Source organism: Oncorhynchus keta, chromosome 17, assembly GCF_023373465.1.
Source record: "Oncorhynchus keta strain PuntledgeMale-10-30-2019 chromosome 17, Oket_V2, whole genome shotgun sequence".
Lineage (NCBI taxonomy): Eukaryota > Metazoa > Chordata > Actinopteri > Salmoniformes > Salmonidae > Oncorhynchus > Oncorhynchus keta.
The window spans coordinates 52,762,513-52,786,979 of NC_068437.1; the positions used below are offsets into that span (position 1 = coordinate 52,762,513).

Genomic DNA, 24,467 nt, shown 5'->3' on the forward strand with positions numbered 1-24,467 from the left:
CATCAGAGTTGAATTAACCAATAAGAATGCTTGAACATTCAATACACATTTCTTTAGAGGCAAGTGGAAACATAACCAACCCAACGAGCATCAGCTGCTCGTTGAGAAGCGCAAGAACGATGCGTGCTTTCACGTCAGTCTCTAACAGTCTCCAATAACACCAGAAAAAGTTGCTTAGATTTGTCGCTAGTCGCTTTTTTGACAAAGTCGCTAAGTTGGCTACAATGCTGCTAGTATGTTCAAGTAGCGTAACTTTATACTTGAAAAGAGTGAACTGCAGCCCTCACAGACCGTTAGTTACGTTGAAGACCATGTGGCCTGTTACATTTGATGACACACACTATCCCCTTTTAAACTGGCTCATTTAAATCTAGATGGAAAAGTCATTTTTTTGTTTACCCATAACATTTTAAATGAATCTGCCTGATGTTTTTTCTGGATCATTTTGTCCATCTTCAATGAACGGTTGTTTAGTTCTTACAAATTATTTTTGAGAATGTGAGAATATCCTGGACATATGGCTTCGTGAACACAGAAGCCTGCCTTCCCCGACTTCAAACCAGAGACAGAGACGATATGAAATGGGATTTCAGAAAAAGAAAAATATACATAATAAAATCAAAAGATTCAAGTTTAATTCATCTCAATAAAATGTTATTTTTATATAATTTCTCAATCATACATGTACATGATCCTACATGTCGAAAATACATAGTTTATTAGTTTATATATTTTTATCGTTGTGCTAAGTCTCTCTCTCTCTCTCTCTCTCAACAATGTTGAGTGTTGTTTATTATCATCCTTGGTGGTCAGTGCTGTACAGGGAGGTAGAAGGGATCCAGTCCTTTCTGCGTAGTGTGTTGGAATATGTACAGGCCTCAGTCTACAGACTCTTCCAGATCACAGTCCCTGATCTTAGCGTTGTCTCTGACCTCATCAAATGTATACGTCTTCAGTATCACTCCGTTCCTGAAAACGGTGTGAAGGAGATCCTGGGGAAAGAAGAGCGGGAGAAAACTTGACCTTTTAAAAAATTAAATTTAAAATGTAACCAGGCGAATCAGTTAATTAAGAACAAATTCGTATTTACAATGACAGCCTACTAGGGAACAGTGGGTTAACTGCCTTGTTCAGAGGGCAGAACAATAGATTCTGTTACTGGCCCAACGCTCTAACCACTATTGCTGCCCCAATATGACTTTCAAAAGAACTCCATATTAGTCCCAATATTTATTTCTGTTCAAGCCTCAGAGAGTAATAAAAATACTAATATCTATGGTATTAGGACTACTACTTGTTTAAATGACTTACTGGACCGTTTTCCTCCAGGCTCCCCTTCCCTTCTTCCAGTGTCACAAAGTCTCCTGTTTGTGTTCTGTGGAGCGACAGGCGACCTTTCTTTGATCTTTTGTTAGGGTCAGCAACAGGGTCCTTGAACACATTCAGCTGTAATCAAAAGAACATAGATACAACAGTGGTCACCAGATCACTTCCTGAGTCCAGATCACTTCCTGAGTCCAGATCACTTCCTGAGTCCAGATCACTTCCTGAGTCCAGAGTCAAAATGCTGAGATTTACCTTTCGGATTTTTCTTCTATCTAGTCATGGTTTTAAAAGTTTACAAATTCCACAGTATTAAGTTTGCTGTAGGTTTCTTTTACGCCTGCTACGTTACTGCTGACACGATCATCTGAGCCATCCGATCTGGTACATCATGTAGGTCTGATATCTGATCTGATCTGTCTCTGTCTGTCTGTCTGTCTGTCTGTCTGTCTGTCTGTCTGTCTGTCTGTCTGTCTCGGTCTCAAGGTCTCTCTCTCTCTCCTGTGAAAAATGTGCCATGGCACAAGCCAGGGTTTCTTCATCTCTCTCCCACTCTGACCATGTTTAGAATAATGCCTTGTAATGCTTGTTAATGCTTTGTAACTTAATTTTACAACGTGAATGATAACAGTGAATGATATTTTATTAAATACACTTGTATATAGAATTCCATTCTTATGACCATTCATTGACCTTAGTCAGCTAAACGTATGATACATGATTCTAATTGCTTATGATTCTAATTGTCTAATTGCTTAGTGTTTATTACAGATCGCCATGTGATGTATATATAACATGCTTACATATAAGATATTGCCCACTACAATAGTAATAATTATTCGCCTACCTCCTCATGCCTTTTGCACACAATGTATATAGACTCTCTTTTTTTTCTACTGTGTTATTGACTTGTTAATTGTTTACTCCATGTGTAACTCTGTGTTGTCTGTTCACACTGCTATGCTTTATCTTGGCCAGGTCGCAGTTGTAAATGAGAACTTGTTCTCAACTAGCCTACCTGGTTAAATAAAGGTTCAATTTAAAAAATGAATTACAGTGTTATTACACAGGGATTAGAGCAGCTTTATGTAAAGTATTAACAGACTTGGGCTCTTTCCCAATTCACCTTTCCACTCCTCCTCTCCTTCTCTCTCCGAGCCTCCTCGAAAAAGTATTGGATGAGATGAGAAGGACCGAGGGGAGGGACCCTGGATCCTCTCCTCCAATGCTTTTTCAGAAGGAAGCAAGGAGAGAGTAATTGAGAACAGATGAATTGAGAAAGAGACATGAATTCACAACCATGTCCTCTCATGAAAATGACTGGATGTTCACTGACTCACCCCCAGTCCGTTGGTCACCACAAAGCTACACTTGAAGCAGCAGCTGAGCAGGTCCCGGGTCAGTTTTTGGAGTAGGGCACCGCCCGACCCAAAGCCCACGTTCTCTATACTCCACCTGTGTTTCTTCATCCCCGCCACAATCTGAAAACGACAGAACACCCGAGGGGTGAGTTCCAAGGTCATTTTACTGAACCAAGCCTTACTAATGCTGTTAATTTAAAAGCTGTGGAATCCATTCCAATCTTAGCCGGGAAAAAACCTGGAGTGGTTCAAAGCTTCCATCAAGTGAGTCACACAACAGATTCAACTAATCCTAGTCTCTCCAGTCAAGACTTTGATTAGTTGAATCAAGTGTGTGGCTGACTGGTTACAATGAGACGGGTTACAATGAGACTGTTTACAATGAGACTGGTTACAATGAGACTGGTTACAATGAGACCGTTTACAATGAGACTGGTTACAATGAGACGGGTTACAATGAGACTGGTTACAATGAGACTGGTTACAATGAGACTGGTTACAATGAGACTGGTTACAATGAGACGGGTTACAATGAGACCGGTTACAATGAGACTGGTTACAATGAGACTGGTTACAATGAGACTGGTTACAATGAGACCGGTTACAATGAGACCGGTTACAATGAGACTGGTTACAATAAAACCTTGTAACAACAGGTAAGATTGGACACCACTGGGTAAGAAGTTAAGAAGGTAGGAGGCTCAGGTAGGCGGGTGAGTACAGTGAACCTACCTCCTGCAGAGTGTTGATGTCCACACCATCGCCCTGGATGACTCGGATGTAAGGGGGTAGCACCTTGTATCCTTTGCTGTTCTCTGTGGTGCAGAACTTCCTCCCTAATATCTCCAACACCTTGGAATCGGCAAGATGGTGGTAGACATGTTCACAGTCCTACTCTCTCTTTAAAAGATTTGAATGTATTTATAATGAGCTGTAGTCAGAAGACTAAAACATCATACTGGTCCTACACAGTGTCAGTGATACTGCCAGTGAGTCTCATCCCTTTTCTCCATTAGAACCAGGGGGGAAAACAACGAGGCCAAAAAGTGCACGAAACAGAACCATGACCGGTGGTTCATCAATGTGTTTCCACTACCAATGGACTGTTGTAAAACTACTAACGCTTCTTTACCTTGAGGACAGTATCTAATGGGTCTCCTGAGTCTGGCCTGATGACCAAGGGTGCGTCAGCGCTTCGGGACTCGATGAGGCTCCTGAGGTCCTCTCCCCATATCTTCTCACAGGCGTTGTAGATATCATAGCTGTCGCTGACGATGGACACGGGCACGTTGGGGAACTGCCTCACAATGTGCTCAAAGGCATCTCTCTCGTGGTCCTTACCCCAGGCGGTGATGGTGCTGGTAATAATATATTTATTCGTAGGTAAGCAATACAGTATATTTGGTAGAGCAAGAAATCACAAAAACCAAAGCATGACTTAAATGGGTTTGAGATAAACACAGAGGAACAGTAGTACAATACAAAACCCAGAAGAGGGAGCTAGATATCGTGCTTTGAAAATGATAGTGAGAGTAGACGAATGAATTAATTAAAAAGTTAAACTGACTTGTTGACGGGCCATGTACATACAAAATCAGTCAATTTTCTACAGTGTGATTGCTTGCTTTAGCTCTAATCTGTGCTCTACCCGCCGTGTCTACCTGTGTGTCTGTGTTACCTGTGCTCTGCGGCTGGCACAGAGAAGCCGGGCACAGGGTCTTTGGTGCCGTAGTACTTCTTAATGACACAGATACCAGCCACCGTGTCTGTGCCTTTAAAGTTCACCAGGTGGGCAGATGCTCCGATGCCAGCAGTCTGAAACCAGACAAAAACCATCACGTGACGGGAACAACTAAATAGTACGGCTGTGTACTTGGTGTATGTATAGATGATGAGAAACTGAACAGGTTTTTTTGATTACAAAGGGCGTGTTTGTAAATTTACTATGGAGTGGCAGAGTGTGCTTAAGAGCTCTGGATAAGAGCGTCTGCTAAATGACTTAAATGTAAATGTGAGTGCGCTCTGGGCGTTCGTAAACTCAGAGTGTTGTCAGATTGTCTATTAGTAAATTCAGAGCGTTTTGCTCAACGGAACGTTCAGAGCGCCCACTGGACGCTCTGGTCGAGGAGTAGGGTTGATCCGAGCGTTCCGACCTCACAGCGGCAGTCAAGCACCCAAGCTAACTGGCTAACGTTGGCTAGCTTTCTAGCTACTTCCAGACACATAATGAGAGAACACCTCACTGACCATTTTACTCTCCTGTTGGTGACTGTAACTGTGCTGCTGGCAACAATTGAATAACATTTTTGACAGATAACACCAGTCATATTCAATGGGTGTTGCGTGTTCAAAAATGAATCTGTTATTTTGGGGCGGCAGGTAGCCTAGTGGTTAGAGCGTTGGGCCAGTAACCGAAAGGGTGATGGATCGAATCCCCGAGCTGACAACCTGTTGTACAAATCTGTCGTTCTGCCCTGAACAAGGCAATTAACCCACTGTTCCCCTGAACAAGGCAATTAACCCACTGTTCCCCTGAACAAGGCAATTAACCCACTGTTCCCCAGTAGGCTGTCATTGTAAATAAGAATTTGTTCTTAACTGACTTGCCTAGTTAAATAAAGGTTATATTTAAAATAAAATATAATTCTGCAATTTTGAAATGAGAGTAGATAGTGAGAGGGTATTTATAAACGCACGCAAAGAGTTGTTGAGAAGAGGAAGGTTTCCTAAACTGGGTCCCGGGGCCCCCCTTAGGTGAACTTTTTTTCCCCCCAAACACTACACAGCTGATTCAAATAATCAAAGCCCAGGTCTAAGTTTGGGAAACCTTGGCATAGAGTAGTGTTTCTCAAACTTTTACTCTGGGACCCCGAGACATTTTACAATTTTTGTTTTAGCCCTGAATTATCCCACCTGACGTACCTAGTCAAGAGCTTGATGAATAGATCAAATACATGGACAGGTTTGGGAAGGGGCCTTTGTTTGACCCCAGGTTGACCTGTTGCACTAAGCAACATGTATGTTGTATGCACAGTATGATGAATCCAACACTATTATCATAATTATCGTCCATTACAGTAAGTACCTCTTGAGATGAGACTCCCCTGTAGCCAAAGTCATGCAGCTTATACTCCAGTTTGTCCTGGTTCCCTGATGTCTCCAGTAGATACCTGGCTAGGATCTTCTTCTGCTCTCTGGAGTTAGTAGCTACTGTGATGGGGTACCAGATCTGCACCAGGATTGTCTGTTAGGAAGAAGAAGAGAGGAGGTTAGCGGTGTAAACGATCTGGTAGAGAAGGAGAAGAAGAGAGGAGGTTAGTGGTGTAAACGATCTGGTAGCGAAGGAGAAGAAGAGAGGAGGTTAGTGGTGTAAACGATCTGGTAGAGAAGGAGAAGAAGAGAGGAGGTTAGTGGTGTAAACCATCTGGTAGAGAAGGAGAAGAAGAGAGGAGGTTAGTGGTGTAAACGATCTGGTAGAGAAGGAGAAAGGGACGGCAGGGTAGCCTAGTGGTTAGAGCGTTGGATTAGTAAATGCAAGGTTGTAAGTTTAAATCCCCTACAAGGTACAAATCTGTCGTTCTGCCCCTGAACAGGCAGTTAACCCACTGTTCCCAGGCAGTCATTGAAAATAAGAATTTGTTCTTAAATGACTTGCCTGGTTAAATAAAGGTAAAAATAAAGAAGAGATGTTAGCAGTGTAAATGATCTGGAAGAAGAGAGGAGGTTAGTGGTGTAAAGAAGGAGGTGGACCATACTTGCGGATATAAGCAAGAATTTAAAGTTAAACAAGTTCACACGCACAAAATGCATATCAGCTAATTAAAATTGTCGATTTATTTGCATGTGACATGAATTGACATTTTAGCTGGTCCCTTTGCTAATCTCACCGGGTGGCAGTGATTACATCCTGACACAACTTCTGCAGCCAATTAAAATCGTTGGGCGTAGTTGGACGTGTTCCAACACTCGTTCATGGAAGCGTCCTTAACATACCTCAGTCCAACAGCACGTTCTGATCACCAAAGCAACGAGGCTTATCACGTGTATTTCACTGACTGGTCAAATTGTTCCCTTTGTGAAGTTCATAGACCATGTAATTGTCACAGATTGTGGCAAGGGTTCGAATCTCAGATGAGCCCCCCCCCCCACCTTTGAAATGTAGAAATGTGTGTGTTGGAAAGGGACGTAGCCTACAGCCAACAGCTTGAAAATGAAAAAGGAATTGAATTACATCCTTGCACACAAACACACTGCTATTGCCTGCATTATTATAATAATCCACTTTCTCACATGCGTTTTGAATCGAGCATCAAGGACCGGCATTAAACAGTCCCCCCCCCCCAAAAAAAAGCTTGATACAAGGTGGGCTCGAAATCACAGTTAAAAGACACTATATACAGTATATAGGTTCAGAAATGTTGTGAAATTGCACAGTTACAAATCAAAATCAAACTGGATGGACATCAGAATCAGACATCAAAATATAACTATTGTAAAAATAGATTGTGTCTGTAAAATGTGTATAAGATGTATGAACTGAAGGTAGAAGCCTAAGTGTTATAGTTCATTAGTTTACTCCAATTGGGGGAGAGGTGGGAGGGTCTGCGGGGAATAATAACGTGTTTTTTTTTATTTTAAAGTGTGTATATGTACACTACTGTTGAAAAGTTTGGGGTCACTTAGAAATGTCCTTGTTTTTGAAAGAAAAGCACATTTTTGGCCATTAAAATAACATCAAATTCATCAGAAATACAGTGTAGACATTGTTAACGTTGTCAATGACTATTGTAGCTGGAAACGGCTGATTTTCAATGGAATATCTACATAGGCATACAGAGGCCCATTATCAGCAACCCTCACTTCTGTGTTCCAATGGCATGTTGTGTTAGCTTATCCAAGTGTATCATTTTAAAAGGCTAATTGATCATTAGAAAACCATTTTGCAATTATGTTAGCACAGCTGAAAACTGTTCTGATTAAAGAAGCAATTTAGACTAGTTGAGTATCTGGAGCATCAGCATTTGTGGGTTCGATTACAAGCTCAAAATGGCCTTTTTACAATACCTTTTTTCTAAAACTCGTCAGTCTAGTCTTGTTCTGAGAAATGAAGGCCATTCCGTGTGAGAAATTGCCAAGAAACTGAAGAGCTCGTACAACGCTGTGTACTACTCCCTTCACAAACAGACGCCTCACAAGTCCTCAACTAGCAGCTTTATTAAATAGTACCCGCAAAACACCAGGTGACTCTGGGATGCTGGCCTTCTAGGCAAGAGTTCCTCTGTCCAGTATCTGTGTTCTTTTGCCCATCTTAATCTTTTCTTTTTATTGGCCAGTCTGAGATATGGCTTTTTCTTTGCAACTCTGCCTAGAAGGCCAGTGTGTGTGTTTATTTACCCCAAAAATATACGGGGGATTGGAAATGGAGGTCGGTAGGCCTTGTGAATGTTGACCTGTTTAAAGGTCTTACATCGGCTGCGGAGAGCGTGATCACACAGTCTTCCGGAACAGCTGGAGCTCTCATGCATGTTTCAGTGTTATTTGCTTTGAAGCGAGCATAGAAGTAGTTTCGCCTGTCTGGTAGGCTCGTGTCACTGGGCAGCTCTCGGCTGTGCTTCCCTTTGTAGTCTGTAATAGTTTGCAAGCCCTGCCACATCCGACGAGCATCAGAGCCGGTGTAGTAGGATTCAATCTTAGCCCTGTATTAACGCTTTGCCTGTTTGATGGTTCGTCGGAGGGCTTAGTGGGATTTCTTATAAACTCTAGCCTTTAGCTCAGTGCGGATGATGCCTGTTATCCAAGGCTTCTGGTCGGGGTATGTACGTGCGGTCACTGTGGGGACGATGTCATCGATGCACTTATTGATGAAGCCTATGACTGATGTGGTGTATTCCTCAATGCCATCAGAGGAATCCCGGAACATATTCCAGTCTGTGCTAGCAAAACAGTCCTGTAGATTAGCATCTGCTTCCTCTGACCACTTTTTTTTATTGATCTGGTTACTGGTGCTTCCTGCTTCAAGTAGCCTAGTAAATGATGCATCAGTGCAATACAGACCCAATGGTAAACCTTGAATTTGTAGGTTAAAAATATTTAAAGAAATGCCATTGGTTGGTGGATTGAAAATCCATTATCTTTGATAGGCTGAAGCAGATGTTGTGCCAGGATGTAATCACTGTCACTTGGTGAGGTTACATGCAAGTGAATCGTCTATTTTAATTGGTGGATACTTTAAATATGTGCTTATGTTTGAAGCATGGCCCCAGGCTCTTTTAGAAACCATGCATCTTATTGTTGTTGTTATTAAGGAGCCTCTGCCCGGACACTTTCTACCACGAGCAAGGTATAAATAGACAACAATGCGCAAAGCATCTGTTCAAATGACGTTTGTATCCTAAGGACATGTGGCAGATATAATAACAGTGCTGAAGCATGACTCAACGATGCTATGGTAATGTCATAGTGAAAAAGGGGGGTTTAGGCACCGACTAGAGGCCTGATCCCAGATCTGTTTGCGCCCTCTTGCCAACTCCTATGGTCACTGTCGCATGAGGAGTTGGCAAGACAGCAAAGATAGATCTGAGACCAGCCATATAAAATTCAATTCAAGGGGCTTGGGAAACATATGTTAACATTGCCAAAGCAAGTGAAGTAGATAATAAACAAAAGTGAAATAAACAATCAAACATTTCTAACTAACCTCTACCCAGTTGGTGAGCCAGTAGCATTCTGGGTCAGTACTCTCCACGGTGAAGAGGACATTACCTCTGGGGATCACACTACCCTCGGGAACAGCCTTGATTTCAATGGGCAGGTGGCCGTCATACTTCTGAAACACAAAAACTCAGGGATCCGTACTGTAGCATGATTAGACCACAGAATAATGAGATGGTTTTGGGTTATGATAGAGTACGAACATTTATAAGCAGAGTCCTTCAAAAAAAAAAAACTGGAAATCTAAACTATTAACAAAAATATTACACCTAGCTCCTTTAACATTAACAAAAATGTTACACCTAGCTCCTTTAACATTAACAAAAATATTACATGTAGCTCCATTAACATTAACAAAAATATTACATTTAGCTCCTTTAACATTAACAAAAATATTACAACAAAAATATTACATGTAGCTCCTTTAACATTAACAAAAATATTACATGTAGCTCCTTTAACATTAACAAAAATATTACATGTAGCTCCTTTAACATTAACAAAAATATTACATGTAGCTCCTTTAAAATGCAATACACACAAAAAAACCCTCTGCTGCCCTTATACCTCCAGTATGTACTCCCAGCCCTTTTCGTTGAACACATCATCCTGAAAGTGTTCACGGTAAACTTCCTTTGCTTCTGTGATCTTCTGTGGAGTCACCACTTTCCCTGGGAAGGTGAGAGATGACAGATATGGGAGGTCGACACATGAAGGATGTGGGAAAGATGGAAAACGTGGAATTGTGCCGTGGAAGCTGGGACCCATAAAAAATTTGAAGTTAATAATAAGACAGTATAAATTGTAAAAGTGATTTACTAGGTGTTGTACTAGGTGTTGTACTAGTGTTGTACTAGGTGTGTAGTAGTGGCGTTCTAGTGACGTTCTAATGGCGTTCTAGTTTCGTTCTAGTGGCGTTCTAGTGGCATTCTAGTGGCATTCTAGTGACGTTCTAGTGGCGTTCTAGTGGCGTTCTAGTGGCGTTCTAATGATCTAATGGCGTTCTAGTTTCATTCTAGTTTCGTTCTAATGGCGTTCTAGTTTCGTTCTAGTGGCGTTCTAGTGGCATTCTAATGGCGTTCTAGTGACGTTCTAGTGGCGTTCTAACGGCGTTCTAGTTACTGCTATTTTTCATGGTCCTTCAAGCCAAATGGTCAATTTAGTAATAATAAAAATGATATTTGTCTTACCTTTCAGATACTTATGAAGGATATACTGAAGTCCATAAAATACAGTTTTATCATATTTCACTTTCTGAATCTTAGTGGATTCAGTTTTCTTTGCCCGACACTCGAAGTAGGAGTAGACCTTGGTGGTGTTGGGAGGGTACTGCTTGTAATGTGTGACCTGAAATTAGATTATACAAATACAGTTAATGACAATTATAAACGGGTGGTTGGAGCCCTGAATGCTGATTGGCTGACAGACGTGGTATATCAGACCGTATACCACATATATGACAAAACACTGCTCTAATTACGTTGGTAACCAGTTTATAATAGCAATAAGGCATCTCTGGGGGTTTGTAGTATATGGCCAATATACCATGGCCAAGGGCTGTATCCAGGCACTCCACGTTGCGTCGTGTCGTGCATAAGGACTAGCCCTTAGCCATGGTATTTTGGCCACATACCACACCCCCTCGGGCATTATTGCTTAATTATACCACAGCGTTGTTGAATACTAATTTCTGATTGGCTAGAAAAGCATTCTAGAATGGACATTAAAACCAGATAACAGAACAGTTGGAAAAATATATCGGGACACCTTGCAATCATGACGCAATATGCACCTACACCTGCAGACCATACAAAGTTACAGAAAGCTAAACAAACAACCACACAAACTGAAATAGGATACATTGTAAACACAGGTCCAATGATGAAGAACGGGGCTCCTGAGTGGCACAGCGGTCTAAGACACTGCATCTCAGTGCTAGAGGCGTCATTGCAGTCCCTGGTTCGAATCCAGGCTACATCACATCCAGCTGTGTTTGAGAGTCCCATAGGGTAGCACACAATTGGCCGGGGTAGGCCGTCATTGTAAAGAATAATTTGTTCTTAACTGAATTGCCTAGTTAAATTAAATCGAACGGCTGGGTCGCATCTCTAGTGATGAAAAGTATGATTTAGCTTATAAAAATGTTTTCTTTGGTAACTGTGGTATAAGCGGGATAAACACCTCCGTTCTGTACATTACCTTGGAAATATGTACTCTGCAAAAGAACGAGGCGGACGTTGTCCGTTATTTCCAAGGTAATTTGACAATACTGAAACTTCATGGTCTCACACCCATTTAACATCAAGTGTCCCTACAATCTGCTTTACCTTCTGTAGAAATGTACAGTCAGAAGAAGACATGCAGATGTATAATAAACAGGTAGGGGATAAGTCATATTTGCTACTGAGATTGTTTGGGGTCTTGTCATCAAAAATCTACAGTTTCCAGAAAAATAACTTTACTGTTGGTTAAATAAACTGGTAAAGATGATGTTATGATATTTGTTTGATTAAATAACCCATCCCACTCTTCCTCTGCATGCTCTGTGCTCGTGACCTTTAATATCACTGGCACCAACTGTCCTATCCTTCTCTTCACCCTGACGAATTTAAACTCTAAATGTCACACAGTTTACACCCGGTCTCTGACCTACTCTGCTCCTGCTCTGTGGGACCTGACTGAGTGCTGTCAAAACAAACGCATTAAACAAACGCAAGACAGGAACTAAAAACTATTGACAACATGACCATTCTTGTTGGTGAAGTCAATGTGATAGAACAGATGTAGGATCTTAATTTGATCACCCAGTTGTTGCAGGAAATTTGAAAATGAAAACTTCTAGTGTATATTCAATGTTTAAAAAAGGGCTTCTAAAGGCTTGTAATTTCCACTTGAAAAATTCAGACTTGATTTGCCCTAATTAAAAATGTATCAACCCCTACTAAATTGTCCATTAACTATAATCCACACAAAAATTCACATTTCCTGTTGCTGCAGGATTATTTTCCTGCTGTGAGAAAATAATTAATATCAAACTGTCTGCGCGCTATTTTTAATATATGCAGCATAATACCAAGGTAGTCAGAGGTGTTCTCTCCAAAACTAATTGTTTCTGACCAGCAGCTCCAAAAGCAACAGCATTTATTGTAAATGAGGTGAACTGTGGAGACCATTGTGTTCACTTCTTAAAGGAGAAGTTTCCTTTTATACAATTTTCTTATAGAAAGGACCAGACACCTTTTTTGTGATTTGAAATGTTTTTAATAAACTTACCCCAAACAGCAAATCACTTCCTCATCCTTGTTGTGTAGTGTGGGGACCCCACGAAAAAAACATGCTCCAAAACACCCAAATACGTCCTTTTAACAACGGCAAGGTCTTTAGATGTTGTACACATGAAATTGTGTAATTCCGAACTTTATCCGCAATGTTATATTCCCTTTTGCCCAACACGTTTCCCCTATCCAGCTGTTCCATTCACAGTGTAGCCAGGTAACTGCCAAAATAACGGAAACAACTACATAAAGTGTCTTAATAGAACGTTGGGCCACCACAAGCCGCCAGAACAGCTTCAATGTGCTTCCTGTGTGAAAGCACTCCGTACTTTCAATAGACTTTGTATTCTTCATTTACTCAAGTGTTTCCTTTATTTTGGTAGGACTATAAAAGAAGAATGGACGGGGAGAGGTAATCGCTTGTGTCTAAACAAAAATGGAATATAACGTTGCGGATCAAGTTGGGAAGGACAAAATGTCTGCATCGCAACACTGAGAGCTTTGCCTTGTTCTAAAATGACGTTGGTTGTTTTTGGAGCCTTTTTTTCATGTTTTTTTTTTTTTTGCGGTGGCTTCAATACTACACAACGAGGATGAGGCATTGATTTGCTGTCTGGACACGTCTCCTTTAACCACTTCAAAAAAAGTATAAGAGCTTCTTTCAGGAGTCACAGTAGTTTATATTAATAAGTCTGTTGCCAAGCCAACTTCTGTCTGACGGGCATCAATAAAAAGTGATTGTTTTGGAAATAAACTTCTCATTAAGGCACTCCCAGTTCGTAACGTCTGGTAGCTCTAAAGCAGAACAACTCAACAGTACTGTCAGCATATCAGGCCTTGAAATCCAAGGGCTGATTAAATCCTTGTCCTCAAATGGCAACAAGTCTAAACGGATATTGAATAATAATAAAATATCTGAACATATGGTTCATCAACTATAACAATTCTAGCCAACATCAGGTCATACCAATTAGAGGTCGACCGATTATGATTTTTCAACGCCGATACCGATTATTGGAGGACCACAAAAAAAACCTGATACCGATTAATCGGATGATTTTTTTATTTGTATTTGTAATAATGACAATTACAACAATACCCGAATGAACACTTATTTTAACTTAATATAACACATAAATAAAATCAATTTAGCCTCAAATAAATAATGAAACATGTTCAATTTGGTTTAAATATTGCAAAAACAAAGTGTTGGCGAAGAAAGTAAAGGTGAGTGCTTCCATCCCTCTCCTCACTCCTACCTGGGCTCGAACCAGGAACACAACGACAACAGCCACCCTCGAAGCAGCGTTACCCATGCAGAGCAAGGGGAACAACCACTCTAAGTCTCAGAGCGAGTGACGTTTAATTCGCTATTAGCGCGCACCCCGCTAACTAGCTAGCCATTTCACATCGGTTATACCAGCCTAATCTTGGGAGTTGATAGGCTTGAAGTCATAAACAGCTGCTGGCAAAATGCACGAAAGTGCTGTTTGAATGAATGGTTACGAGCCAGCTGGTGCCTACCACCACTCAGTCAGACTGCTCTAGCAAATCATAGACTTAGTTATAACATGATAACACACAGAAATACGAGCCTTAGGTCATTAATATGGTCGAATCCGGAGACTATCATCTCTAAAACAAGACGTTTATTCTTTCAGTGAAATACGGAACCGTTTCGTATTTTATCTAACGGGTGGCATCCATAAGTCTAAATATTCCTGTTACATTGCACAACCTTCAATGTTATGTCTTAATAATGTAAAACTCTGGCAAATTAGGAGGCCCAAACTGTTGCACATACACTGACTCTGCGTGCAATGAACGCAAGAGAAGTGACACAATTTCACCTGGTTAATATTGCTTGCTAACCTGGATTTCTTTTAGCTAAATATGCAGGTTTAAAAATATATACTTCTGTGTATTGATTTTAAGAAAGACATTGATGTTTATGGTTAGGTACACATTGGAGCAACGATACGCACCGCATCGATTATATGCAACGCAGGACACGCTAGATAAACTAGTAATATCATCAACCATGTGTAGTTAACTAGTGATTATGATTGATTGTTTTTTATAAGATAAGTTTAATGCTAGCAAGCAACTTACCTTGGCTTACTGCATTCGCGTAACAGGCAGTCTCCTCGTGGAGTGCAATGTAATCAGGTGGTTCGAGCGTTGGACTAGTTAACTGTAAGGTTGCAAGATTGAATCCCCCGAGCTGACAAGGTAAAAATCTGTCGTTCTGCCCCTGAACGAGGAAGTTATTGAAAATAAGAATGTGTTCTTTAACTGACTTGCCTAGTTAAATAAAGGTGTAAAAAAATACATTTAAAAAAATCTGTCAAATCGGTGTCCAAAAATACCGATTTCTGATTGTTATGAAAACTTGAAATCGGCCCCAATTACTCGGCCATTCCGGTTAATCGGTCGACCTTTAATACCAATGTATCCCCATATCTATAAGTTATGTGGCTGGGTGTGGTTCCTGCTAGTACTGTGATTTATTACAAGGATACACTGTAACAAGGTGCATCTACAGCCGGATCCTTTTACTTTTAGTATTTATTTATTTTTTATTTTACCTTTATTTAACTAGGCAAGTCAGTTAAGAACAAATTCTTATTTTCAATGACGGTCTAGGAACAGTGGGTTAACTGCCTCGTTCAGGGACAGAAGGACAGATTTGTACCTTGTCAGCTCGGGGATTTGAACAGTCCAACGCTCTAACCACTAGGCTGCCCTGCCGCCCCAGTATGACATACAGTTCTGTAAAGTACTTCAGTAAAAATACTTGAAAGTACTATTTAGGTGTTTTTTGGGGGGTATCTGTACTTTACTTTACTATTTATATTTTTTGATAACTTTTACATTTACTTCACTACATTCCTAAAGGAAATTATGTACTTTTTACTCCATACATTTTCCCCGACACCCAAAAGTACTCGTTACATTTTGAATGTTTAGCAGGACAGGACAATGGTCCAATTTACACACTTATCAAGAGAACATCCCTGGTCGTCCCTACTGCCTCTGATCTGGAGGACTCACTAAACAGAGAACATCCCTGGTCGTCCCTACTGCCTCTGATCTGGCAGACTCACTAAACAGAGAACATCCCTGGTCGTCCCTACTGCCTCTGATCTGGAGGACTCACTAAACAGAGAACATCCCTGGTCATCCCTACTGCCTCTGATCTGGCAGACTCACTAAACAGAGAACATCCCTGGTCGTCCCTACTGCCTCTGATCTGGCAGACTCACTAAACAGAGAACATCCCTGGTCATCCCTACTGCCTCTGATCTGGAGGACTCACTAAACAGAGAACATCCCTGGTCGTCCCTACTGCCTCTGATCTGGCAGACTCACTAAACAGAGAACATCCCTGGTCGTCCCTACTGCCTCTGATCTGGCAGACTCACTACACAGAGAACATCCCTGGTCGTCCCTACTGCCTCTGATCTGGCAGACTCACTAAACAGAGAACATCCCTGGTCGTCCCTACTGCCTCTGATCTGGAGGACTCAGGAAACACACGATTCATTTGTAAATAATGATGGTGCCGTCTGGTTTGCTTAATATAAGGAATGTGACATTATTTATACTTTTCCTTTTGATACTTAAGTATATTTTAGCAATAACATTTACTTTTGATAATTAAGTATATTTAAAACCAAATACTTATAGAATTTTACTCAAGTAGTAATTCACTGAGTGCCTTTCACTTTTACTTGAGTCATTTTCTATTAAGGTGTCTTTACCTTTACTTTCCACCACGGATGACATTAATTAAACGTACTACTTCCACTATGTTAAAAGACATGGCAAGAAAAACACTAACGTATATATTTTTTTAAACACACAGATAAAATGTTGATCTGAGCTGGGTTCAATTACTTATTGCGGCTTGAAATGTTCATGTTTCACTGTAAACAGAAAGCTATAGGAATTACTTTCATTTTCATTTCTGGCGAAGAGATACCATTATTTTAAACTTTCAATATAATGGGCTCTTATAATATTATTCAGACTTCAGGTGACCATAGAAGGCGACCATAGAACTCAGATATAATACTGTAGCTATTGTAACGTAATAGCAAGAAATTGTATGTTTATCATAGACGATTTGGCTTAGCTGGCTGTTCTTGCATTATACCTTCAAATATATTACAATCAATTAGAACCACCACACACTTAAGACATAATTTCACGAAACATAGTCCTAGGTACTGTCGCTAACTAGTGCGTAAACCCAGTGTATAATGTCACTCACCTTGTATGAATCCGTAGCCAGCAGGAAATTGAAGTCTCCGTGCTCCATGTTCCCCTCGTGATTGTAAAATCTGATTGCTGAAGGGCGGGGACACTAAACCACGCGCTGTCGAATCTAAAGTACAAACAGAGATGAAGAGGCGAAGCGAGAGGGTTGACTCCGCCTAAAAATCTGTCCGCTCGAAAAGAAACATTAAGCATACCAAGTGAGGAGCTATTGTATTGGGGGGCAATGAGATATAGTCGAATTTGGTCAAACTAAAAGTGGATTTCTAGTTTGATACGTGAGGCTTAATTTGATCGAATATAAACTCCATAACGCCTAGGTTTCGAATGTACTGAGTTGTGACCCGTTGTTCACATGGGTATCTGCCCTCTCATTGGCAAAACATTTCCCACCTGATCTCCTCTCCTCCCGCCTTCCCTTCGCCTTTGCAGATATGTGTTTCCATTGTTAGAGCGGTCCGTCGACCATCTTGTCAATATAATAGATACTCTTTGGTACAACATGGAACAAATACATGGAGGTAGACTATGCACTTAGGAATGTTGGGGACACATGAAACAAGGATTATTGCCTATTATCCAGGCGGGCCTCAGAGATATTGTACGTATTGTGTCCCTTTGTTTTTCTCACATAATGCTAAGGACATACAGTGGCGACCCATCATTCAGGGCAGGTGGGGCAGAGCTAAATATATATATATATATATATATATATATTCGGGAGTGTTTCCTATTTTGCATGATATTTTGACATTAATACATGTCACATATCAGTTTGCAAACAATGTAAAAAAAAAGTTCTTTTTTAAAGAATTGCATTCATAAATCCGCATACAAACTTAGTCTATTTTTTTGCTTTCTTGAGTAAGGCAGCTACAAAATGCAGGTGTTTCAGCCTAGCTCAGTGCTTTCTGTGTTGCTGGGGCAGCCAGCGGAAAATAAATCTTGTCATATGAAGTGCTCATTGACCATTGGACATAAACATTACACAACAAATTAGAAATCCCAAATTCAACAATAGGTGGCTAACTGCAAGCATTGCAATGCAATCACTAGCCTGCTATTCAGTGGAGTGGATGTGTGGTCCCAAATCTGGGTTTAAGGGTCTCTTTTCCAAGCTTAAAAGGATAAACATTCAACATTTGCCATGATGTCAATCCAGCATGACTTCTGCCGTCCTCAAAACAACTGGAAACTCAGAACTGGAAAATCTGACTTCAGTGAGTTCAAGACATCTGGGAACTCAGAACTGGAAAATCTGACTTCAGTGAGTTCAAGACATCTGGGAACTCAGAACTGGAAAATCTGACTTCAGTGAGTTCCAGACAACTGGGAACTTGGAAAAAAAACTAGTTGTCTTGAAAACACCATAAATCCTGAGAATGCCAGACTATGATGACAAAGTACAAAGTTTGATGACAAAATGTACCCACGATGGACCGCCGTGCAGCACAAGCAAAACATGGTGAGTCCAGAATGTAATATGCCAGGGAGATATGTATACTATAGCTAAGAAAGGAATACTAAGTGTATGTTGTGTAGTAAGCTGTTAGTAGCCCATGTGCCTTACCCTAATAATTAGGTCCCTTTTCCGCTCTTAATTACGACTACTGTTCTGACTTGGTGGTGCACATGTAGCCTATAACCTGTTTTAGAGAAATGTATTCATCGAACGTTGTAAGAGCTTTCATTGTCTGCTTATATGCACCCTTTACTTATCCTGCAGTTCTGACTTGGTGTACAGGGAGATTACTGTAAGAACGGTCCAAGTTCTGAATTCTGTCGCTGTACATTTCAAAAAGTGCTGAACAAATAGTTATATTGACTACTGTACGGCCGTCTTAGCTCGCTCATTAATGTGTTAATCGAAATTACGGATTGCCTCTCATCCATTCGTTGTCCCATTCTGCCATAGTTTGTACATCTCAATTGTCAGTAGAAACCACATTTGTTTAAGCAAGTCAGCCATATCAGCTATGTGTTTTTAAAGGCAGTAAATGAGCCTGAATTAACTGTTTCGCTGCCAGATAAGGCTCTGCTGATAACCAGGAGTAGCAATGGTAAGGTTTTGGGACTGATATGTTTGGACTCTGCTGTTGGGACAGCTTTATGTAGGTGTAACTGATGTGAAATAGCTAGCTAGTTAGCGGTGGTGCACGCTAATAACGAGGACCTGAGCCCTAGGACCATGCCTCAGGACTACCTGGCATGATGACTCCTTGCCGTCCCCAGTTCACCTGGCCGTGCTGCTGCTCCAGTTTAAATTGTCCTGCCTGCGGCTATGGAACCCTGACCTGTTCACCGGACGTGCTACCTGTCCCAGACCTGCTGTTTTCCACTCTCTAGAGACAGCAGGAGCGGTAGAGATACTCTTAATGATCGGCTATGAAAAGCCAAATGACATTTACTCCTGAGGTGCTGACTTGTTGCACCCTCGACAACTACTGTGATTATTATTATTTGACCGGTCATTTATGGTCATTTATGAATATTTGAACATCTTTGCCATGTTCTGTTATAATCTCCACCCGGCACAGCCAGAAGAGGACTGCCCACCCCTCATAGCCTGGTTCCTCTCTAGCTTTTGTCCTAGGTTATGTCCTTTCTAGGGAGTTTTTCTTCTACACCTGCATTGCTTGCTGTTTGGGGTTTTAGGCTGGGTTTCGGTACAGCACTTTGAGATATCAGCTGATGTAAGAAGGGCTATATAAATAAATTGGATTTGATTTGATCAGTACAGGGAGCAAACAGAGACCAGGGCAGTACAGGGAACAAACACTAGTGTAAACCTAGCTGAAGTAACAGTGGAAGTTACTGTATTTGAGCCCGTTAAGGGTGTCGAAGTGAGCTCAGGACAATATTTATTTGTAACTTTTAGGCAAGTCAGTTAAGAACAAATTTTTATTTACAATGACGGCCTACCAGAAGGCAAAAGGCCTCCTGCTGGTACAGGGGCTGGGATTAAATTTAAATATTTTCTTAACTTCTTGAGCTGCACTGTTGGTTAAGGGCTTGTAAAGTAAGCATTTCACGGTAAAGTCTACACTTGTTGTATTCGACGCATGTGGCAAATAGTTTGATTTGAGAGAGACCATAACACTCCATAAAGAGAGACCTAAGACAACATAGCATGCTAGCAACACAACATGACAACATAGAATGGTAGCAACACCACATGACAACATAGCATGCTAGCAACACAACATGACAACATAGCATGCTAGCAACACCACATGACAACAACATGGTAGTAACACAACATGGTTGCAGCACAAAACATGGTGGTGTTGATGGCTGTGGTTTTGATGCTGGGGATGGTGGGGATGGTGGGGATGGTGGTGTTGATGGTTGGGATGGTGGTGTTGATGGTGGGGATGGTGGTGTTGATGGTGGGGATGGTGGTGTTGATGGTGGGGATGGTGGTGTTGATGGTGGGGATGGTGGGGATGGTGGTGTTGATGGTGGGGATGGTGGTGTTGATGGTGGGGATGGTGGTGTTGATGCTGGGGATGGTGGTGTTGATGGTGGGGATGGTGGTGTTGATGGTGGGGATGGTGGTGTTGATGGTGGGGATGGTGGTGTTGATGGTGGTGTTGATGGTGGGGATGGTGGTGTTGATGGTGGGGATGGTGGTGTTGATGGTGGGGATGGTGGTGTTGATGGTGGGGATGGTGGTGTTGATGGTGGGGATGGTGGTGTTGATGCTGGGGATGGTGGTGTTGATGGTGGGGATGGTGGTGTTGATGCTGGGGATGGTGGTGTTGATGGTGGGGATGGTGGTGTTGATGCTGGGGATGGTGGGGATGGTGGTGTTGATGCTGGGGATGGTGGTGTTGATGCTGGGGATGGTGGTGTTGATGGTGGGGATGGTGGTGTTGATGGTGGGGATGGTGGTGTTGATGGTGGGGATGGTGGGGATGGTGGTGTTGATGCTGGGGATGGTGGTGTTGATGGTGGGGATGGTGGTGTTGATGCTGGGGATGGTGGGGATGGTGGTGTTGATGCTGGGGATGGTGGTGTTGATGCTGGGGATGGTGGTGTTGATGCTGGGGATGGTGGTGTTGATGCTGGGGATGGTGGTGGATGGTGGGGATGGTGGTGTTGATGGTGGGGATGGTGGTGTTGATGCTGGGGATGGTGGTGTTGATGCTGGGGATGGTGGTGTTGATGGTAGGGATGGTGGTGTTGATGGTAGGGATGGTGGTGTTGATGCTGGGGATGGTGGTGTTGATGGTGGGGATGGTGTTGTTGATGGTGGGGATGGTGGGGATGGTGGTGTTGATGGTGGGGATGGTGGTGTTGATGGTGGGGATGGTGGTGTTGATGCTGGGGATGGTGGTGTTGATGCTGGGGATGGTGGTGTTGATGCTGGGGATGGTGGTGTTGATGGTAGGGATGGTGGTGTTGATGGTGGGGATGGTGGTGTTGATGGTGGGGATGGTGGTGATGGTGGTGATTATGGTGGTTGGTGGTGTTGATGTGGTGATGGTGATGCTGGGGATGGTGGTGTTGGTGGTGATGGTGGTGATTGATGGGGGATGGTGTGGTGGGTGTTGATGGTGGTGATTGATGGTGGGGATGGTGGTGTTGATGGTGGGGATGGTGGTGATTGATGGTGGGGATGGTGGTGTTGGTGGTGTTGATGCTGGGGATGGTGGTGTTGGTGGTGATGGTGGTGATTATGGTGGTGGGGTGTTGGTGGTGTTGATGCTGGGGATGGTGGTGTTGGTGGTGATGGTGGGGATGGTGGTGTTGATGGTGGATGGTGGTGTTGATGGTGGTGATGGTGGTGGTGATGATGGTGGGGATGGTGGTTGATGGTGGGGATGGTGGGGATGATGGTGTTGATGGTGGTGATGGTGGTGCTTGATGGTGGGGATGATGGTAGGGATGGTAAGTGTTGATGGTTGGGATGGTGGTGTTGATTGGTGTTGATGGTGGGGATTTCTTGATAACTGTAATGGTGGTGTTGATCTGTTAATAAACAGGATGGTACTGTTGAAAACCCTGTCTGATGGTTGGGATAGTACTGTTGATGGTCCACATGGTGTGTTGATGGTAAATTAAATGGTGGTGTATGATGGTGGGGATTGTGGTGTCCCTGATGGTTTACATGATGGTAGGGTTGGTGGTATCAATGGTTGGGATGGTGATGTTGATAATGGTGTTCTTCCATGGGGATGGTGGTGTTGAAAGTGGTGTTGGATGGCTGGTGTTGATGGTGGAGGATGGTGGTCACATCTGCATGGTTTGGGAACACTGCCTTGGGGATTACAACAATACATGGTGGTTTGATGGTGGGGACTGGTGTTTGTTGATGGTGGTGTTGATGGTTGTGTGAGGTGATGTTGATGGTGATGGTGGTGTTGATGGTGGGGATTATGGTGTTGATGGTGGGGATGGTGGTGTTGATGGTGGGGTTGGTGGTGTGATGGTGGGGATGGTGGTGTTGATGCTGGGGATGGTGGTGATGATTATGGTGTTGATGGTGTTGATGGTGGTAATGATGATGGTTGGGATGGTGTTGATGGTTGGGGTGGTGGTGGTGATGGTGTTGGGTTGGTGGTGTTGACTGGTCTATGGTGAGTGTATCAGATGGCCTGGGGGTGGGTTCTTTTGATAGTGTTTTCTTATAACTGTAATGTCACGGATCTGTTAATAAACAGGGGAAACAGAATGGTGTCTGAAAACCCTCCAGTCTGGAATTCTCTAGTACTATTGTGTCCACATTGTATTACATTTTAAATTAAATTGGGATACTGTGTCAAAACACATGGTGGGGATGGTGATGTTACACACCTAGATGGTGGGATGTTCTCACACTGATATTCCACTAATACCACATTCTTCCATCCAAATCTACCGGGGAAAGACTGGATGGCTGCTGCCATCAGTCACATGGTGGTGTTTGGGAACACTGGTTGCTGGGGACAACAATACATCATGGTTTGAATGGTACATACAAACTATTGTTTGTTGCTGGGGATGGTATGTATGGTGGGGAATGGACTGTGTGAGGATGATGTTGATATTGATGGTTGTGTTGATGGTGGTGATTATGGTGTTGATGGTTGGGATGGTGGTGTTGATGGTGGGGATGGTGGTGTTGATGGTGGGGATGGTGGTGTTGATGGTGGGGATGGTGGTGTTGATGGTGGGGTTGGTGGTGTTGATGGTGGGGATGGTGGTGTTGATGGTGGGGATGGTGGTGTTGATGGTGGGTGGATGGTGGTGTTGATGGTTGGGATGGTGGTGTTGATGGTGGGGATGGTGTGGGGATGGTGGTGTTGATGGTGGGATGGTGGTGTTGATGGTGGGGATGGTGGTGTTGATGGTGGGGATGGTGGTGTTGATGGTGGGGATGGTGGTGTTGATGGTGGGGATGGTGGTGTTGATGGTGGGGATGGTGGTGTGGTGATGGTGGGGATGGTGGTGTTGATGGTGGGGATGGTGGGGATGGTGGTGTTGATGGTGGGGATGGTGGTGGGGATGATGGTGGTGGTGTTGATGGTGGTGTTGATGGTGGGGATGGTGGTGGATGGTGGAGATGGTGGGTTGATGGTGGGGATGGTGGTGTTGATGGTGGGGATGGTGGTGTTGATGCTGGGGATGGTGGGGATGATGGTGGGATGGTGGTGTTGATGGTTGGGATGGTGGTGTTGATGGTGGGGATGGTGGAGATGGTGGTGTTGATGGTGGAGATGGTGGTGGTGTGATGGTAGGGATGGTGGTGTTGATGGTGGGGATGGTGGTGGTTGATGGTGGAGATGGTGGGTTGATGGTGGGATGGTGGTGTTGATGGTGGGATGGTGGTGTTGATGGTGGGGATGGTGGTGGTTGATGCTGGGGATGGTGGTGTTGATGCTGGGGATGGTGGTGTGTTGATGGGGGATGGTGGTGTTGATGGTGGGGATGGTGGTGTTGATGGTGGGGATGGTGGTGTTGATGGTGGAGATGGTGGTGTTGATGGTGATGGTGGTGTTGATGGTAGGGATGGTGATGGTGGTGGTGTGATGCTGGGGATGGTGGAGATGGTGGTGTTGATGGTGGAGATGGTGGTGTTGATGGTGGAGATGGTGGTGTTGATGCTGGGGATGGTGGGGATGGTGGTGTTGATGCTGGGGATGGTGGTGTTGATGCTGGGGATGGTGGTGTTGATGGTGGTGATGGTGGGGATGGTGGGGATGATGGTGGAGATGGTGTTGTTGATGCTGGGGATGGTGGGGATGGTGGTGTTGATGGTGGGGATGGTGGTGTTGATGCTGGGGATGGTGATGTTGATGCTGGGGATGGTGGTGTTGGTGGTGATGGTGGGGATGGTGGTGTTGATGGTGGTTAGTGGTGTTGATGGTGGTGATGGTGGTAATGATGATGGTTGGGATAGTGTTGATGGTTGGGGTGGTGGTGGTGATGGTGTTGGTGTTGTGTAGACTGCTCTATAGTGAGGGTATCAGGGAGTAAGCCTACAGGAAAACACACAGGTGGGTTCTTTTGTTAGTGTTTTCTTATAACTGTA

At 43.0% G+C, this 24,467-nt stretch overlaps 1 protein-coding gene and 1 pseudogene across 2 annotated transcripts in view; one reads left to right on the forward strand and one right to left on the reverse strand.

Annotated features, from left to right (window-relative positions):
- The window catches only part of LOC118374845 (endoplasmin-like), a 77,592-nt pseudogene that overhangs the window by 22,499 nt on the left and 30,626 nt on the right, over window positions 1-24,467 (forward strand). The window lies entirely within an intron of this gene.
- Window positions 614-17,264, reverse strand: LOC118374842 (nicotinamide phosphoribosyltransferase-like). Its single transcript, XM_052466544.1, has 11 exons — window positions 16,947-17,264; window positions 10,586-10,742; window positions 9,963-10,066; window positions 9,382-9,510; window positions 5,770-5,928; window positions 4,363-4,499; window positions 3,817-4,042; window positions 3,417-3,536; window positions 2,664-2,804; window positions 1,312-1,446; window positions 614-992 (listed from the first exon to the last, which is right to left on the reverse strand). Exons 1-11 carry the CDS (start codon window positions 16,992-16,994, stop codon window positions 879-881), a joined length of 1,470 nt encoding a protein of 489 aa, XP_052322504.1. The 5' UTR covers window positions 16,995-17,264; the 3' UTR covers window positions 614-878.